At 38.5% G+C, this 21,004-nt stretch overlaps 1 protein-coding gene across 1 annotated transcript; it reads right to left on the reverse strand.

The window, feature by feature from the left end:
* Positions 1 to 238: 238 nt before the first annotated feature.
* Positions 239 to 5,102, reverse strand: LOC141613735 (uncharacterized). The gene is made up of 9 exons (XM_074432479.1): positions 4,758 to 5,102; positions 4,590 to 4,676; positions 3,936 to 4,478; positions 3,486 to 3,872; positions 2,805 to 3,252; positions 2,096 to 2,706; positions 1,774 to 1,920; positions 1,098 to 1,705; positions 239 to 998 (listed from the first exon to the last, which is right to left on the reverse strand). Exons 1-9 carry the CDS (start codon positions 5,100 to 5,102, stop codon positions 239 to 241), a joined length of 3,936 nt encoding a protein of 1,311 aa, XP_074288580.1.
* Between the last annotated feature and the right edge of the window lie 15,902 nt (positions 5,103 to 21,004).

Consider the following 21,004-nt stretch of genomic DNA (forward strand, 5'->3'; position numbering starts at 1 on the left):
GCAGCTCAAGCGATTCAATAATAAAGCACGCGAACCCGATTATAAATTCTTCACAAATCGTCACCTAACAAAATATTATGATTCAATTATCTATTTTTTTTTTTTGCAAAGGAATTATCATTTCAACTCAAAAGAGGGAAATTACAATGCATTTGCAAGACTATCCACTAGCTAGTAAGAGAACCAGCAAAATCTTACAAGCAAACAAGGAATCGAAGACCCAAACAACAAACCAATTCTAGGAGCAAAGTCTATCGACTATCCTTTTATAGTCATGAGAATGCCACAAGAACATCCTGACAGAAACCAAGAACTTTATTTTCTGAACTAGCCCCCTACAATGTTGTCTTGTCCCTTGAAAAATGCGTCTATTTCTTTCAGCCCATAGTTGATGAACAGCAGCAACCAGAGAGACCATAAACCACACATGCCGCCAATGCTTCACCCCATAAGAGCTCCTATAAAGCAGCTCCTCCATAAGAGCCTTCCCCTGCCTAAGAATTCCCATCCAATGCAGCAAATCTTGCCAAACAGCTCTAGATAAAGGACAGTGGAAGAAAAGATGGTCACAAGTCTCCCAATTGTTTTCACAAAGCACACATCTGTTAATATAGCAAATGCCCCTTCTTTGCAGATTATCAATTGTAGCAAGTTGATTCTGCACAGCCAAGGAACAAATGATCTTATGACTAGGAGCAATCCTGGAATGAGTAAGAGAGTTGGTCCAGGGTCCAGCAGCAGGAGCATTCTTCAGGAAAAGATAGGCATTATGTAAAGACAGCTTGCCAGCAGAAGACCAGCTATGCAACAGAGTTTGAGCATTAAAAATGCTACCAGCTCTACTACTTAAAGTGTCTCTAACAGTAAGAATAGCCTTAAAACTATAAGGGAAGTAAGGCTTAGATTGAATGTGCCAAATATCAGACTCCTTGAAAATATAATGCTGTATCCAGTGAGCCCAAATGCCTGAGTGATTCTGAGCAAGCAAATAGACCCATCTGCTCAGAAGGAAAATATTCCAGATTTCAAGATCTTTAATATTAAATCACCCAGCAGAGTTAGGAGAAGAGATGTCCTTCTAACTTTTAAAGACATGCCTATGCTCACCACTAGGAATACCCCAAAAAAAGTCCTTGCCGATCTTGGAAATCTTCTTAGTAATATGCCTAGGAAGAAAGACACTAGAGCACCAGAAAGTAGTCAAGCCAAAGACAACAGAATTAAGGAGCTGAACATTCCCAACATAAGAAAGGAGAAGAGCAGACCAGTGGGTAACAGCTCTTTGAACAACAATAATCAGGGGGTCAAACATTGCAGAAGAAAGCCTAACAGTGTTAAGAGGGAAACCAAGGTATCTGAAAGGGAAAGAACCCTTAGAAAACCTAGTAGTGGTAAGGATCAAATCCTGCAAAGAAGGAGGGACCCCACCAAAATAAACATTATTTTTCTCAGGGTTAGCAAACAGTCCAGAGACTTGAGCAAAATCATTTAAAGCATCAGAAACAGCTGCAACAGAAGGTGAATCTCCATGGGTGAAGATCATAAGATCATCAGCAAAAAATAGGTGGGTGAGGTTCAGAGCATGACATTTTGGATGGTGAGAAACATGAGGTTGTTGACAAAGTTTTCTGAGGTATTTGGAGAGAACTTCCATACCCAAAACAAAGAGATAAGGGGACAAAGGATCCCATTGCCTTAATCCACTCTGCCCATGAAAATACCCAGTAACATCACCATTAATCTTGAGAGAGTAGCCAAGGCTACTAATGCCACCCAATCAGTAAAAAGTTGAGGGAATCCCATCAAGTTCATAGAATAAGCCAGGAAGTCCAAATTCAAGGAGTCAAAAGCTTTCCTGATGTCAAGTTTGACATGACATCTAGGAGAGATATTTTTCCTATCATAGCCTTGAACCAAAGCCTGAGACAACATAGTATTCTCAAAAATATTTCTACCACACACAAATGCAGCTTGTTCTGGACCAATGATTAGAGGCAGCACTTTTTTGAACCTATTGGCAAGGATTTTACTGATGATTTTGTAAAAAAACTGTACAGCAGGAGATGGGTCTAAAATCCATGACAGAAGAAGGGACCTGCTTCTTTGGGATCAGAGAAATGAGAGTAGATTTGGCTTGCTTGGCCATATGATGCTTCTTAAAGAAAGATAACACAGCCATACTAAGGTCCATACCAATAATGGCCCAAGTAGATTTAAAAAAACCTGCAGAGAAGCCATCAATACCAGGGCTACTATTGCTGTCCAAACTAAACACAACATCCTTAATTTCCTTAAGAGTTAAAGGAGAGGTAAGTAAGATACCAACAGAAGAGGAGAGAGTAGGACTATGAAGGAACAGGTTGGGGTCAAGGGCTTTAACCTGCCTGCATTTGCCCAACAACTCCTGGTAGTAGGTCTGAAAAGGAAGACTGATATCCTTTCTACCAGTACAACTGTCACCATTGATATCTTTAATAATGCCAATCTGCTGCTGGTTCCTTCTCTGAAAGAGTTTAGCAAAAAAATATTTAGAGCTACAATCAGCATACTGAATATGCTTAATTTTAGCCCTTTGACTCAAACATTTTAATTCAGCAGTCTTGAGGCTAGTGAACTTCTGGAGCAGAGTCTTTTCCTCCATAATAAGAGAAGCAGAGAAAGGATCCTTAACAAGCTGGGCTTGACAATGAAGCAAATCTTCTTTAGCTGCCTTCACATTGTGAGAAAGATTAGTAAAGTGTTGCTTATGAAAAGAAATAAGGGCTCTTTTAACAGACTTAAGCTTTTAGAATGGTCAGAGATACCAGGCTCAGGGAAATCAGCAAAAGAATTAGGGAAAGTAGCAAGCGAAGCAGGATTGACTAGAGCTCTATCCAATTTAGACCAAACTCGAGTATTTGGCTCTTGCTTATTAGTCCAGGTTAAGTCACAACCCGTACTGACCAGGTCATCTAAATGACAAGAGGAGAGACAGTTATTAAAAGCCAACATCTCATGAAGGAGAGGTGGAGTAGAGCTAAGCTTCTCAGTAGGATCTCTAACAATATTGACTCCCAAAACAAGCCAGGGATCAGTAGTAGAAGATTTTAAAAGACCTTCCCACAAAGATTCCCTCTCAGAAGCATTATTACTACCATAGACCAAGCTTAAATGGAAATCCAAATTAGAAGCAAAGTGGTGCAGTTGCAAATGTATAAACTGAGCATCCTTACTGGTATGAGTAATAGAGATTGAGCTGGGATTGAGAAACACCTAGATTCCGCCATTATAATGGTGACTATAGTTAGTAACTACCACCCAACTGCCAAAGTGCTGGTTAATAATACTAGCAACATTACCAGTCTTGACTCTAGTTTCTAAGAGAGCAAGAACATCAATACTATTGTCCTTCAAGAAATCCTTGACCTCACTATGTTTGATGGGACAGTTGAAGCCACGAACATTCCAAGAGGAAATCTTCATAAAGAAGGAGGAGGAAGAGTAACCATGCTACTAGGGCCTTGCTGGCCAGTATCAGAGCATACTGAGTGTATGTTAATACCAATATCAGGAGGTTTAGAAGACTCAGATAGAGATCTCTGGCCTAGTTCAGAACATCCTGAGCCTACATTCTCTATTAGAGTGTCTTTACCACCCTGAATTGGACCCAAATCACTTAGCTCATTCGTGTCCAGGAGAACAATAGAATCAGTTTCAGGAGAAATTTCCCCTGGTTTAAGAGGCTGGAATGGATTAGAAATCACAGAATCCACAACAGCATGACCTTCAATATTCAGTCCAGAAGTGGGGTCAGGAGTAATAACCAAGCTAACAGAGGGATGGGGAGGAGAAGCAACAGAAGGAGGAGAATCAGAAAGAGATCTCTGACCTAGCTGAGAGCATCATGAGTCTACATTCTCCTTCTAATTATCAACAATCTGCTGCAACCCACCCACTTCACCCCGCTCAGAAGGAGTTATGGTAGGTTCCACAGGCTTTGGATCCTTAGATTGTTTAACCCACTTACAAGTGTCAAACTTATGTCCTAACTTGCCACAACCAGAATAGTAGAAGGGCACCCATTCATAGACTACTTTCTGGGAAGTTGGACCAAGGAAGGGAGACATAATATCCACATGATCAAGGAAAGGCTGTGTAACATCTATCTCTACCATAACCCTAGCAAAAGACAGCTTTTCTTTATTAGTGGTAGCCAAATCTGCAAACAAAGGCTTTCCCAATTTACTAGCAATCTTGCTAAGAACAGATTCAGACCAGAGATAAGGGTCTAATCCTGGGAAAAGAATCCACACTAGGACTTTAGCCACTTTCTCCATTTCCATAGAGAAAGAAGGAGTCCTGTGCTTGAGAATAAGGGAATTTGGACCAATCTTCCAAGGACCTTGCCTAAGCACATTAATCATGGCCTCATGTGAGTCAAATCTAAAAGCAAACAAGCCTTTCTTATAGTATTGGACCACTGGCAAAGCAATGGAACTCTAATTTTTAGTAACAAAATCCTGAACAGATTTCAAAGAAGGCTTAGCCCCAATAACATGCCCCATTAGAGTGAATTCCGAAATTTTAAGTTCCTTTTCAAAGTCACTAACAGTAATTTCTACCGCATCAGCAGCAGCACTATCATGACAGTAAAATAAACTCATACCAGCCTTAACAGGTTTTTTAACCACAGTAGACTATGTTTTCCCCAAATTATATGAAGAAACATGCGATGTATGATTATCAATGGTATTATGAACAATTGTATCCTTATTAACAGCCAAATAATGCACAGGATTCACAGTAACAGGTATCGAGGTAACCGAATTAGGTATAGTTGCCTTAGAATTAGGAATTGGCGAAGAAACTAAAGAATTAGGGTTAACAGACACAATCATTGTAGAAGGTGGAGAAGAGAATTTAGCAAACTTCGAATAAGCTCGAACCGTAGCAATGGCAGAACCAATGCGATCATTGACAGTCTCCACCACTCGTGCCGGAGTATGAACAATGTCAGCCAAATCATCACCATTTCCATCCAAAAGAGTATCATTAAGAAGCTTAGCTTGTGAAGTCGACAATTTCGTCCTTAATCGAGCAATTCGTCCCCTTGTGCGCGCCATTGATCAGGAATTGATCAAGAAAAAAGAGAACCGGAAAAAAGCATGAAGAAAAAAATGGGAAAAGTTTGTTGAAAAGTTTGTTAGAAAGTCTGTTAGAGAGAATTTTTAGTGAGAGAAAATTTTTAGTGAGAATAAGCATGAACATATGTTTAAGAATCTATTATCTATTTGTTATTATAATTTATTATACTAATTATTCAATTATATTTTAATTATATAAATTATTTCCCGTTTAAATTATTATTACTTAAAAACCCGTTTATTAAAGTCAAAACCCGATTACTTATCAATACCCGAGTTAACCCGTCATAAAACTAAATAAACCAAAAACCCAAACCCCATGAATTCCCGTGAAAGAAACCACAACACAAATCCCGTCGAAACCGTGTTCAACACCCCCACCAAAACCCGTCATTCAGGACTTCCTTAACCACCATCAGCCACGACCAATCCTGTCACCTCCTAGCCCACACCACGACGAACACCAGCGACCAAAACCACCAGCCAAACCGCCACCAGCAGCCCCCAAACACCCCGCCCTAACAGCCCCCTTCAAAACCCGACACAACCAACACCACACCCTCACTCACTTCCTTAAACCACCCTATGACCACCATTGGCCACCACTGTGGTCTCCCTTGACCCACGGTGGTCCCACCACTGGCCACGACCCCTCACAGCAGCCCACAAACACCCAGAAACAACCCACGACCCATATAAAGGACAACTCGCTGCAACCACCACCATCCGGCATCCACCGTACCAACCACCACCTTCGACCACCCCATTACCACCAGTAGGATCACCTACCGCCAACCTAACCAACCACCCAAACCCCAGGTCACGTTGACAACCATACACGAGACAAACCCCGTCTTTCTCACCCACGACCTACCTTATTTAGACGTCCAAACCACCACCCACGGAGGCCAACTATGGTCAAGGGTTGTCTTATTAGAGTCACGACGGTCAAGGGCAACTACTAAGGTCCACGAAACTTTTCACGATGGTCCATACGGAGTATAAATGTAAACTTAATTTATTAAGACGATATAAATTTAAATTAAGACGGTCTTTACCTTTTATCGCTAATTGCTCCTTCCGTCTCTTAAATCTCCTTATTCTTCTTTGTGAATTATATTTTCAGAATTATCATGGTATTTATAGTCTAAACTTAGGGAGTATGTGAGACCAATTAGGAAACTATTACTATTTCCTTATTCTAATTATTATAGGAATTGTCATTATTATTATTATTACCATTATATTATTATTATTATTATATAATATTTTCGTCTTACAATAAGTAGGATTCCCTTATACTATCTTTAGTAATTTTATTATAGTCATAACACTATTATTATTAGGCTTATTATTGATCTAATTATTATTACCTTTACTTATATTATTTCCATATTATTATTATTATTATTATTATTAAATCCCGAAATAATTCCCGGCCACACTCATACTAGATTAATAAATTTCGGTCCACATACCTATGGCACACGGCCCAAAGCTCAATTTTCAGCTAAGCTCAATTCCCGACTTGGATACTTAATTTATTATTATTATTAACGTCTTACTTGTAATTATTATTAGAAATGCCTTTAACTATTTATTAAATTACATAAATTATTATCAAAATACGGGGTATTACAGTCTTCCCCCCTTAAAATAAACTTCGTCCCGAAGTTCGCCCACAACCACTACCACAACACTTAAAGACATCCTCATAACTAAGCACCATCCAACACAATTATGCATTTTACGATTATCACTCACACCAATATCTTCACAATGTGTCACAATAATAACTCAAAACATTCGTAGTATTACATTCCTTCCCCCTAAAAATAAACTTCGTCCTCGAAGTTCGAAATAACAAACAATAAGAACCACCAAATCATTGTTGTAATGCCACAAAATAAAGAACACACATTGTAACACAAGTCAACTATTATCATTAACACAATATTAATTGACGAATAAATGAATAACAACAATCTTTGATTTACTTCTAATTAGCAAAACCACATTATATAGTATATTCGAACTAACATTATCTAAACTTACTACTTGCGCGTTTATTTCTTACTGACGACATCTAATCTTAAACATGGATGCAATCATATATATATGGCTTAGGGCAACACAATCCGTATATCACTATACATGTCATCCTACTTCACATAATTTACAACATCAAAATATCAATGTTCAAAAGATAAGAAACAAAAACTTATACTTTCAAGGCTAGGAAAACATGTTATAACTTCTAAAAATCATAAATAATTAATAACGTAATTACTTCTTGAGAACTTATAATTTTTAGAAAATACAGAGAGTTAAAAATACATGAGAGAAAGTATCAAGTCAAAAACTCATAAGGTCAATTTATAATGCATTTTACAAATTATTTGGTTAAAACAGAAATTTTACAGCAACTTGTCAGAAACTTAGGTCAACTTATAAAAATCACCATAAAATGTCAAAATATTTTCTTACAACTTGGATTATCAATTTAGAAACATACACGAATATTTTAAACAGTAGAGTTAGAATTATACCTAATCGATAAGTGGTTTTTAAATGGCAAATTTTACAAAAATATGGCGCAAAAACATCACTGTACAGGAATATTCTGACCATTGTCCACTAAAATATTTATTTCTCCTAAACCATATATTACTTGAATATGACATCAGTGGCATATGAAATTTAACTTACAAGGATATCATATATAAAAATTTTGTGCAAGGATTTTAAACAGGGAGTAAATGGCAGCCAAAACAATCAAGGGTAAAATTTCGCGAAATCAACCAAAATCACATTCTTCACAATTCCACACAATAATTAATACTTTACATTTACTCCCTATTTAAAATCCTTAAAATAAATCACATTCACACATCCCACATATATGTCAACATACTTTCCCCATATCAACATGCTTATAACACTCCTTAAAATAAATCATATCACATCCTTCCTCCGTAAAACAAGGTTACTTCCCCGTAACCGCAATCATGAAAACAATATTCAAACAAGGCAAACAAAACTCCTAAGATAAATAAACGATATTCATTTTAATTTACCCCACACTATAGTATCCCTCAAGGTAACCGGTTCAAAACTGAGAGGGCCAAGGTACGAATTATGGCAAGCTTCTTAACCGCACTAAGAGGGGCTCCTAACAGTTTCTACCAGGGGTTCATTTTATTTAGACACATCCTAAGTTCATTATTATTCATTTGTTAGGCCTGAGGATCGTTTTGCTCTGATACTACTTTGTAACACCCCCATTTATTCAGGAGCATTTAGCTAGACATTCCCAAATAAATAGAACTGTTACCATCTCGGTTTCCTGAGGTAGTGAATAACAAAGACCAACTCACCAAAGTACTTTAAATTAAAACTTAATGATTACATGTTTATTACAACTTAACCAACTAAAACTTAATATAAAAAACGATACAACTCGCAGCGGAAATAAATAAAGTGATCTCATAATCTATGTGATCTAGACTTCTAGGTAGGTCGGCCAAGTCCTCATGCATCCCATAGCTCCCAAGTCAGCTAATCTTTAGTACCTGTCAAATCTGCTCCCCATTATGGTTCATCACAGGTGTTCACGAATACACAGTCAACCGCGAGGTTGAGTAGGAATAAATACTAACAACAAGAACATACGATAAGCAATCCAATTTCCTTTTTCATTGCACAACCCCCTGACAACGTGCTCCTTTCTTTGACTTAGCACACCTCCCTTAACAACGTGCTCACTTTACTTTAGTATCCCTCCCTAACAACGTACCGCCATCATGTAATAGTACCTCTCCCTCACAACGTATATACACTACGCCAAATAATCGGTGCAACAACGGTTTGATAAGGAGATATACCGCTGTAATACAAAATACGGAACCGTTATTACATCGACCGTTGTTATTTCGTGACCACGGTTGTTTTATGAAATATAAATAACGGGTGCAGATAACCGTAATACAATATTAAGAACGGTTCAAAAACCGTTGTCTATAATATTGAAACCGTGGTAGTATTAGTCTGAATGCTCTACGGAAACCTATGACAACGGTTTTACTGAAACACAACCGTTGTAAAATAGTAAATATGACAACGCTTTATGCTTATTAGACCGTTTTAAATGTCATGAATTCGACAACGGTTTGTGATTATTAAACTGTTATATTATGGATGAATATGTCAACGGGTTTCTATTTAAATGCGACCGTTTTCAATAGATTTATTGACCACAGTTTTATTTTTAACCGTGATCGAATTTATAAATATTTTTTAAAAAAATTGTTTTAGCAGGTTCTAGCAGCTGCTGAAATGCTAATTTTTGCAGTAGCAGGTTCCGCTGAAATGCTCTTGCAAAATAGCTTTTCAGCAGCTGCGCATTGCAAAATTTCAATCCTGCAACATCAGAATATTACCCAGATTGATCTATTGAACCCAACATCAAAATATTATAAACATGGTGACCAAAACTAAATACAGATGGCTCTATATACACACATACATAATGAGCGTACTATTGACACTCCGGTAATGAAACAAAATAAGTGGCCCACTTATTTCTCATGTCGGCGATGTCTTCCTTCGAATAGGTTGGTTCTTTGTTGTTGATTGAAGGTGGGAACTACAAATCAAAATATAATTAATAAAAATAGACAAAATAAGTGAAATATTACACAGAATTAAACCCAAGTTGCGTTTGAAATAGTTATTAAAACACACTAACCGGTGAGGGTATGTCGATATACTTTCGGGTGATAATATCCCACATACAAATAACCTAAATTAGATCAACCTCTGGCATAAACATAAATTAAATGATAGGAGTAATTATTAAGAATACACTTACTTTTATCGTGACAAAAGTTGGACTTGATGCTCCAATTGTTTGAAACACACTAATTCATAAATATATACAGGAAATTATAATTAGCATTTGGCTCAGTAATACTGATGGGACATTAAAAGGATCCTAGTCTTCAAAGGTGATACAATAACATTTGACATTATAATGTAAGGTTGTAAACTTACTCACTCATCATCTTTACAAATCTCTCATTGGGAGGATGTCCGCAAGAGTCAATCCAGTACACTATGCTTTTTTGCACACTGATTGCCGTTAGCAGCCAATGCTTGCTATGAAATATTGAAAGTTGAACTGTTAGTTAATATACATGCATGTAAGCATGTTAATAAATGTAGAGAATCGTAATTCATTATAATAAACTACTATACATACCGATTCTCATTGTATGGGGCAAACCATAGGCTTTTGGGCGTCATCAACCGTTAAGCAATTCTCTCGTTGTACTCTTTGTATGTGTATCCAAAGGACTTATGAGAGAACAATTCAGGTGATATGAATCCGTAGTCATGAGAAACATAGTTCCTCTCAGCCATGTGTGTACACAGGTACCTATTACGTCAAATGGAACGAAGAATGTTATTTTCATTGATGATTTAAATAAACATCACTATTAGTAAAACCAAATGCCAAGTTTTAATTAAAAAACTTACTTCATCCAAATTCCAATGTGCATAGCATCTAACTCGTCAAGGTCGAGAAACTGACATAGTGATTCCCCATCCATATAAATAGTGAAACCGAAACCCATAACACCATCTTCGATGTCAATCATGAGTACTTCCCCGACAGCTAGCTTCCTTTCAGCCAGCTGGTGCAAAGCTACAAACGTTGGAGTACTCAATTTTTGCTTATAATCATCGGTCTGATATTTAGCTTTAAGAGGAACACCAAGGTTGTGTGCAGCAAGAGTAGATTTAACCTCGGTCTACAATTTAGAAAAAAAATATATACATTACATGAGACGTCATATATAATTTAAATAACCAAAAAAAAAAGGAAAATTTCACAATCTATTTTTCAAATTCTCACTACCTCTTGAATTTTGAGTGAGAGGCAGTCAAATCAGTGACGTTGGGTGTTGACGTAGTAGTCCTATTTTCAGCCATAATGGCTTCGTGTAACTCCTGAAAATGTAAAAATCCAAATACTTACTATATGTTAGATAAGGTTACCCTAATAAATTTAAAGACGTTTATTATATAAAATGCGTTCGCTTTAGCATAACTACCCCGGAGATGTCAACAGTAATGAATTCTTCAGGCCATTGCACAATAGAACCCACGGCATCTTGCAAAAGCCAATTATCACTACATGGTACTATTAGAATACTATACTTCTCCAGATATAACTCGGTCACTTCCACATCCCTCCATCCCTCACGGGGGGCAATGCCTTGATTGCCTTCAACCTCAACTCCCCAAGCAACAACAATTCTGCCCGATGCCACTGTAGAGGTTTGGTAGTAAAGAACACAAGGCTTCTTGCATACGACCTTCACATTTTTAATTAATTAGTATATATACATACACTACTTTAAATAATAAATTTAATTAATTAGTATATATACAGCAATTATAAATTAGTCATAGTAGCTAATACCTCGTCAAAACCCGGAATTGGAAATGATAAGAACGTGTCTTTGGCTCCCACCTCCACGTCCTTCTCCCCTGCCTTCATTGCTTCTGACACGGCTATCGCAACCCTATCAAAGATAAAACCTAACGGTCTCAACTAAAATGTAGCAGAGGCAGTCGAGTATCGAATCCACAGGGAGGTAATGTAATTAACAGATGCCTAATTCTAGTCCTAAAGTAACAATGGGGGGTTTTGTTGAATTGATTCCTAAACTACGAGATTTAAAGGAAAAGGAAATAAAAACAAAAGCAATAAGAGCAGAAAATCGGTTTAAACTATCAAGAAGAGAGGGACATGTCGGGAATTCGGTTCACTACGGTAGTCCTGTAACTCAGCTGTAAATGACTCAGACGAACTAATGTGAGACGGATGTTGAAAGGTCCTTTCGGTCCACTTTCTATCCTAAAATACCACTAACTTAACTTTCGTCCTCATTAGGGTAGTCTACTGTTTATAGCAGGCCTATTTAATCCAATCTTTCGATCCAGGATTAATTTTAGCCAGATTAAAGGGTGACATAGAAGCGTGCACTCAACTAAGTCGAATAAATACAATTAAATTGCTATAGTGACAGAGTATCGTAATTAATTCGTCTAATTCATTTACTACGTCGTCACATTTCTACCGCAGATCCCCTAATCCCAACATGAAAGGAGTTTAGCTACTCATATTACTAATTAAACTAACAGCAATTAAATTCCCAGCAATAAACATTATAAAACAAACAATAAATTGCATAAAAATAAATTAGGGCAAAAGAAGTAATAACACAAACGAGAAATTAAAGCAACCAAATGATTAATTATTATTAAGAAGGAGAAAGGAATTACAATCCAAGCGAATCCGGCGTAAAGAACACGAAATCCGAGTGAAAATAATCCCGAAATAAGGTAACAGTAGAGAGGAATAAAGCAGCGTTCTAAAGTTTACAGTAGAGTGTTTGATAATATGAAAGATGATCATAATTAACCTAGTAAAGCGTGCTTAAATAGCAAAGCAAAAGAGTTTAGCGAAATAAAACATCACGCGAGCTAATTAAAGCCCAAACCCATCAAAACCACTCGATCGAGTGGATTAAAACCACTCGATCGACCACTCTTCAGCAAAAACAGCTCGATCGACTGGAAAGTTACTCGATCGAGTAACAACTCTTCCTGCAGCTTAAGGATCGAGTACAAAGTACTCGATCGACCACTTCTTGGATGTGGAAACCACTCGATGGAGTGGAAAACAGCTCGATCGAGTGACTTGACTTTATTTCAGCTCACGTTCTCGCACTACTACATTTAGATTCTATAGCAACACTTTGCTATTGTTGCATAATGTCATATAAATGTTGCAATAGAGTTTATGCAACACTTAATCAAGTGCTACATCAGGTCTTGTTGCATTAGGTCATTGCAACGCTTAATGCAACACTTTTTAATCTGAAGCAACACTTTTGAAAAGTGTTGCATTGGTCATGTTTATGCAACGCTTTTTCAATTGCAAAGGCAGCATTTTTTATCTTCTAATGCAACATTTCTTATGTAAAAAAAGCAACACTTCCTGAACTAATGCAATACTTTTCATGTTGATAAGCAACACTTATATGAAATTAATGCAACATTTTTATTTTGGAAACGCAACACTGGTTACGTCCCAAAACAACACTTATAATAAACAAATGCAACACTAATTTATTCAAAAACAACACTTAATAAAGTGAAACGACATAAGGACTTGTAAGGCACGCAACAATTGTAATTCTCTCTAATTGTGCATTCAATTGATTCAGTCTCAAAAATATATGTCAATTACATTTCAAAAAAGGATCAAAAGTAGAACTTCGATCGCAAATGTTCAATTATTTAACTAAAACAAATATAACAAATGTTTAAATAGAACAAATAATAATTCTTAACGACGACTATTTGAAAGCTACTAATTATAAGTCTTCATTCTTGTATTGTGAGCATATATATGTTGCCAACCGGACAAAAAATCAACCCGTCATCATTGTTAATACCTCAAATGCAACTTGTAACATAAAAAATAGAACATTATTAGATTTGAGGATTCAAAGGCTCAATAGGCATAGATGATACGTCACACTTAATTATCACGAAATAATAAATAATGCATTAAAGAACAACTAATTAACAAGGACGTGCAAAAAATAGAGTACGTGATTGTACACAAGGTGTAGCCTATGTGAAACGTTTGAGTTTGATCTGCAAAGGTAGGCCTGTCCAGCCATAATAATCACACCAAAGACTCAGAGACCCTATGTTCTCGAGATGACTTACAATGACTGGTCTTGTTGTTCCCTTGTAACACTAAATCGCTTGCAATTTCGAACTACATATAATCTAAAACAATAAAGTAAATAATGAATTACACAACTACTTTCATTGATATTGTTACTCTTCCGAGAGGAGTATCCATATCTACACCATTGCTTTTGACATAATTTTATTTTATTTTTCTTGATTGAATGACATTGAAGCATCAAGAGTGTTATCTTGAGTAAATACTTAGCAGCAGATTTGAAACATTTCAGCAGTGTTCATCATTAAATTTAGGGTTTACCACTAATAGTAAAGCTGTTCGTAAATCAAGATAACCATGCCATTGCTGTTCAACAAATTTAATAATAAACCATGTACCAAAAGGTCCAGAAAAGCATAAAAAAGAACGGCTTATGATTCAAATGCATAGCATAAATATATGATAGACAGCACACTCATAGCTTCCACGCGTAACTTGTTACCAGGCCATTGTGAATCTTTGTTTAACTCTAATAATTTCGCATCATAAGTTCCAATCATAAGAAATGATGATTAGGACAAATAAAAAATGAATATACTCAAATTAGGTGCTCTACTTAATTAACATCTTCAACCTTGATCCTACCAGCTATCAAGCAAGCCCTCTAAAATATAAAATGCAAATTAAGTGAACGCAGCCAACCCCACTATCCAGATGCATGCTAGATGAGGTCTTTGTTATGAAAGAACATTATCACTGAAAGAAAAAATTGAAAGCTGTGTAACATAAAGCATTTATTTTTGGTCCAATACTGCTACAACAAAGTCCACTAAAGTAATAAAAACTACAAGCAGCCTAAAGCAAAAGACCAGTTTTATACCAGAAGTTCACCCGTATAGCTACAAGCCTACAACTATCAGGTTCAAGTATTCACAACTGTTATCTCTAGTTAACACAAGTCCCTGGCCAATGTCTTAACACTAAAATAAAAACTACAAGCAGCCTAAAGCAAAAGCCTAAAGCGAGCCAGGCGTACAAAACCATACCCTTGAACTGAGAGCATCAGTAGTTTTAGGATAACCCACAATGAAAATTATTTTACGATGCGTACTAGTAGACCAAGTCTAGTTCTATGTTCAATAATAAAACATAAACTACATACAACAGCCTCACTAATAAGCAATAAGCTACTCGAGTGTATGCGCCCATGGTAATTAAGTCCTTTGTGTTACAATAATGTTGCCAACAGATAGTATTGAAACCAACCTCCATTAGCCCCTAGAGTTCCAAATCACAATTTTAACCAAGCATTTGATTTTCAACAAATACTACACACACCATATATAATTTACTGACTAGGCTACTCATACGACTAAAGCATAGATCGGATTATAGTTGGAGATATAGCACTTGGGCAACCCTAACACAGAATGCAACAATCACAACACACTTATTACGGATTTACATCTCAACATGTTAAAAGCAATCGACAACAGTACAACAAAATCAAAAAAAAGTTGACATATTTCGACCAAGAGTAATACAACAAAGCAACATTAAGTAATGATATCATACAAAATAGCCTAAATTGTCCATATTTGCCACCAGCTCTAAGCTTCCTTAACCGATCGCTGATTCTCGTTTCCTAGAGCCCAATAATTGCATCATATATACGGAGTACTGAGAAGAGTAAATGGAATACGATTATATTCAATACAAGAGATGTGAAACAAGAAACGAACCTCAGTTCTATCCATTTTCATCAATTTTCCTCTTTAATGTAAAAATCCCAAATTTCCTCAATATAGAAAAACCAACCTGCAAATTTCAAAGAACAAGCAAGTTAATCGATTAATATGTTGAATTCGAACCCTAACAGAATAATCCCCAAAATTAGAGTAAGGTGAGCAAACCCTAAAATTTCGAACCAGACCAAGAGGCAGAAGGTAATGTGCACAGTGGCGATGCGATCGACGACATAAAGCGGTTGGCGGCAGTAATCCACAGTCAACGAAAGACATGTGAGGCCGTGAGGGCGGTTATTGAGAGATGACGGATTTGGGTTTTTCAGTAAAGAAATGGGGGCAGAGAACAATACGGAGTAATAGGATTGTAAAAATATCTAGCAAATGTCACACGGGTTTTATTATTTTTGGATTTTGCTTTTTAATTTTTTTTTTTTTTTTATTTGTACAAAATACATGTAAAGAACGGTTAATATAGAAGGCGTTCTCCATTCTTCTTTTTACATAACACATATCTAAGAAAAGTGTTCTCTTTAATTCTAGAGAACGGTTATATAATTTGACCGTTCTCTATTATGCGTTACTTATTCCTTTTTTTGTAGTAGTGCGGGTTTCGACAGAATCCAATCAAAGTTGAGATTGAGTGAAGAAGAGACGGTGGAATTGAACGAATGAATGAGAAAGGAAAAGAGATCGACGGTGGAATGAATAAAGAAGCGCGCCCTTGTCAGATTGAATGAATTAATAATGAATGAATTGAGGCGGTGATGGATTACTGTAACATTGACATTGAATGAATGAATGTGTGAGTTGGCGCCGCAAAATGTGGTTTTTTAATTTTTAATTTTTCATTTCACAATAGTTAAGCGGTAAAACCAAAAAGTTAAAAAATTTTAGGGTATATATTACTTATGTGACAAAAGTGTTGCTCAAGTGTTGCTACAAAATGCAACATTTGTATAAGACCGTTGCATTTACGGTAATACATTGCAACACTTATCTCAAAGTGATGCCTTATATAAGTAAAAGCAACATTTTTAATTAAAGCGTTGCTTAATTAACTAAAAATTGCAACACAAACCGTAAGTGTTGCATACAAAATGTTGCATTACGTCTATTTTTGTAGTAGTGTCGCCTAAATGCCTCGTAATGCGTGCCATGACGCTTCCAAATGCAGTATCTCTCTCTGGAACAATCCCGTCTCCTCTAAATGCATGCAAAAAGGACGAAAAAGGGTACGGTTCCACTACTTCCGCGCTCATTTCTACAAAATAGATAAAACGAACCAAAGTAGCCAATTCGGGGCAAAATACCATAAAAACAATATGAAAATGCATAGAAATACGTGCTGAAATAGGCTAAAAAGACTATACATTAGGCACGTATCAAATCTCCCCAAACCGAACCTTTACTCGTCCTCGAGTAAACTCATAACTATACACTAATGGAACGGAAATGATAACTCAGAGCTAGCTTAACTTGTCTACTTGAACCAATTTAATGCAACAAAAATTAACAGTTAAAGCTAAGCAGTCAATACGCAAACGAATTATAAGCTGTTCCGAAATATAGCCAACCTATCGACCTTGCAAGACCAACAAAATCGGACTCTCTCGTGGTCACTCTTCTCTCATGAAGCAAAGGGTGAATGTTATATGTAAAAGAGAGAAGAAAAGACAGTCACTCACCTAACTGCGACCTACATAGCATGCATGCAACAAAAATGAAAGACAATTCAAGTACTAATATGTCCGTCACAGCCGAGGGCTTACAAATAATATGGGAATAGTGAGGTTCAGGTGAGAAAAGGCAAAACAAGTTATGGTAATGTGGAGGTAAAAGCGTCAAGCTAGTTCCTATCAGGACCATAATGAAACCATCCGAATCTCAACTGACTAAAAGACTAAGTACAAGTGCCCTTCATTCGGCACAAGACTCACTAGACTCAAAACACAATCTCCTCAAAAAAATATGGGATAGAACGGAGGAGTCAGACGGTCACAAACTTCCCTTTTTTAAACACCGTCTGAAATAACTAACTGAAACAAATCAACCTTTTTTGATTGTACATCTTCGAACATCTTCTCAACTCAGACAAGAGGAGTACGTCTGTTTCCTCCATTTTCACATTCTCTTTTTCTTTTCTTTCTTTCTTCTCTTGTTCACGTTCAGCTCTTTTTTTTTTCATTTTTTTTTTCTTTTTTTTTTCTTTCACGTTTTTCTCTTTTTTTTTTCAATACTTTTTTTTCTTTCTTCCTTTTCCTCCTTCCTCTATACTTACACCAACTCCAAAATAAGAAACACGGACCAAAATGCAAAGGAAAAATATACCGCAGAAGAACATACTAACTAGCTTGACTAGGCAGGCTTAGTTTGGGATGTAGCTAATGGGTCAAAAGGCAGTTTTGGCTTATGTGAAGCTAAATGGGTGAAAAGTAATAAGAAAGGGAAATTTTCAAGACCCTCCCTGCATGTGACACCAACCACAAACCCGAATGTGTGCATTTGACTCGAAATTGAATGTCATAAATGTGCAAAATAGATTAACATGCCATGCAAGGAGTACTACTCAAAATTCCTAATGAACTGGTCATGAATGTCACCAGTTATGGGCTCTAATATCTCAGAATTTTTAAGTAGTTTGCCAATTTATAGGTCGAGTCTAAACAGTCAGCTTATATTTGAACAGAAATTCGTAGACTATGCGTATGACAAAGCTAATAACTATCAATAAAAGTGCAAGGCTCAAGCAAAAAGACAAGTTATAGTGCATTGTCATCATGGGAATCTACCGTTCCGACTCAACCTATATGCAGAAATAAGCGTGAATATTTTTTGAATTTCTGAAATTTTTCAATTTTTTTGGATTTTTCAATGAAATAAAGAAATGCAAGGCTGAAAAATAAACGTGAATGCAAAAACAAATGCAGATGCAGACTCAAAAGGATGCAATACCCTCCCCAAACCAAAATGGACAACGCCCTCGTTGTCCTCCAGCATACACCAGCAAAAATATGGGGGAATGGGAATATACAACCTATAAATAAAATAAAAGTAATAAATAAAGGAGACAAAATAAAAGGGTGAAAGATACATACAAAATACGAACTTCCCCAAACCAGCCAGAAAACTGGGGAAGTGAGTAGACCAGTAGCTACTCGTCGTCGTCGTCGTCACTGCTCTCACGGTCAACCTCGGCCCTGTACTCCGGGTCTTTCTCCTCCTCTCTCCTCTTCCGCTCCTCCTCCTGAGCTCTCTCCACTGCCACCTCTGGGTCCTCGTCCTCCTCCTCCTCGTCAGAAACCGGGTACCCCTCAGCTGGGTACTGGAAGAAGGAAGGGTGTGGCCAACCCTCTGGGATCGGTCAGTGTCGCCGCAAGTGGTACTCGTACAGAGGGTGTAAGGCAAGAGCCATGTCCCTCTCCATACGAGCCTGACGCTCTGCAAGCTCGATCAACAAATCAGAACCGCGCCCCCTTGGTCCTGGACCGCGGGCGCTACAAAGGGAGGAGGTGGTCTAAAAGTAGCCGGGAAGACCGGCTCATTCTATGTCTGGTCAGTGGGAGGTGGAGCAGGAGTAGGAGTGGTAGTAGTAGTGGGAGTAGGGGTCGGATCGGGAGTAGCCGTGGAAGGCTGGGTACTCCCGGAGGGTGTGGACCCCTCTCCAGTCTCAACTCGCCGCTTCTTGGCGGCAGGTGCATCAGGAGGTGGTCGAGGCTGGAGTGGAAGGTAAAGTAGAGGCAAGGCAGGCAGACGGTGGCCCTTTACCAGAGTAGGTAAGGGCTCAAGACGGGGGAGACTGTCGCAAGGTAAGTCAACAGACAAGGAGCCGTCAATCTTCCAAGTCTGGTAGTCTGGGGTAAGCCAATGCTGAGCGAGGATGGCAGCCAGACTCAGTGACCTCTCTCCCTCGAGGTACTGCAGGTCACGAGGCCAGGTGGGGAAAAGGCGATGGGCAAGAATGGTGGCTATGCCACCGTAGGCAATGGCTCCCGCCTCCTTCTTCCCCTAGTCGTGGAGGTACTGGGCGGTGAGGTAGGCAATGTTGAAGGTAAAAGGACATTCACAGTCGACGTTCAGATAATCACCCATGATGGAGAGCTCGGTGTTGGTAGTGTTGTTCGGCTCCTTTCGGCCGAAAATAGAGCTCCCCATCAGTCTAAGAAAACAACGGACGGGGGGATGGTGGACCTGGTGGAGCTTTCGCTCCTGGAAACGGGTCTGGGCCAGGCACCGCCAAACCTGACGGTAAACCTTTCTCGAGTCTGATGTCACACCCGAGGAGGTAAGGTCAAGTAACCTACCAAACTCCGCTAGAGGCATCGGGAAAGTCCGGTTGAACAACCGAAAAGAGACTGACAAACAGTCGGGGTCAGTATCGTATGCCCCTGAAGAGAAGGTAAAAGAGCTGAGAAACTCAAGGCTCAGCTCTAAGAAGGTACGGCCCCTCATGGTAATGAGGCCAGGCATCCCCGTGCCCCGTAGTAAAGTAGAGACTGACTCGTAAATACTGAGTTTCTCTAATGCCGATTTATCCCAAAATCGGGAAGGCACATGTACACACTTGACCAAGCTAAAGAATTTCGTACGATGGACAGCGTTGACGAATAATACCTGTGGGTAGTCTGGGTGGGAGTCGAGGGAAGTGTCCCCTCGGACTGTAACTGTCTCATAAGTAGACGGAGCGGCAGCTGAAGTAGAAGCAGAAGCAGCAGCTGTGGAAGTGCTGGGAGCGGAAGTAGAGGCAACAGGAGCTGGCGTAGCTCGAGACTGTCTACGACCCCGGCCTCGGTCTCTGGAACGTAAGGCAGCAGCTCGCTCTCGGACGGTGTAAGGAACCAAAGAAGCTCTGAAGGCAGCTGCAACCGCAGGTGAGTCCGCCACAGGTGTGGAAGTGGTGGCTGATGTACAGGTAGTGGCTACCGTGGTCACCGCTGAAGAGGAACTAGCAGCAGTGCTAGCTGTGGTGGTGACCGTGGAGGAAGTGGTAGCCGGAACTGAGCTCGCAGCTGAGCTCACTGGAGTAAAAATTGTCCCTGCAGCTGAAACAAGGAACACAGGGGCTGTAGTGGTAACTAACGCGGAGGTAGTGGCGACAGCAGGGGCCACTGTCTCCCTCAAAGACGGACTGGAGGTGGTACTGGCAGAAGGCAAGGTAGTAGACTCCATCATGTAAACATAGGGCAGAGGACACGATAAGAAAATAGCTGCTAACCGTGGCTAAACAACACATAAAACCAAAGATGATGTGACAAAGATGTGTGTCCTCTATCAGTCGAAAAATTCGACTCTACAGCATAGAATTCCCAAAAAAACCTCAAACGAATTCGAATTACAGCATGTAATGGCGATAGGGGACGGGA

The sequence above is a fragment of the Silene latifolia genome, chromosome 11 (assembly GCF_048544455.1).
Source record: "Silene latifolia isolate original U9 population chromosome 11, ASM4854445v1, whole genome shotgun sequence".
In the NCBI taxonomy this organism is placed as follows: Eukaryota; Viridiplantae; Streptophyta; class Magnoliopsida; order Caryophyllales; family Caryophyllaceae; genus Silene; species Silene latifolia.

Excerpts from the sequence above, each read along its gene's own strand:
- LOC141613735 (XM_074432479.1), bottom strand. The coding sequence starts at position 5,102 with ATGGCGCGCACAAGGGGACGAATTGCTCGATTAAGGACGAAATTGTCG. Across the intron at positions 3,253-3,485 it reads AGCAAGGCCCTAGTAGCATG|GTGTTTCTCAATCCCAGCTC; the intron begins GTTACTCTTCCT and ends GGCGGAATCTAG. Across the intron at positions 999-1,097 it reads ATTCCTAGTGGTGAGCATAG|ATGGGTCTATTTGCTTGCTC; the intron begins GCATGTCTTTAA and ends CCTTCTGAGCAG.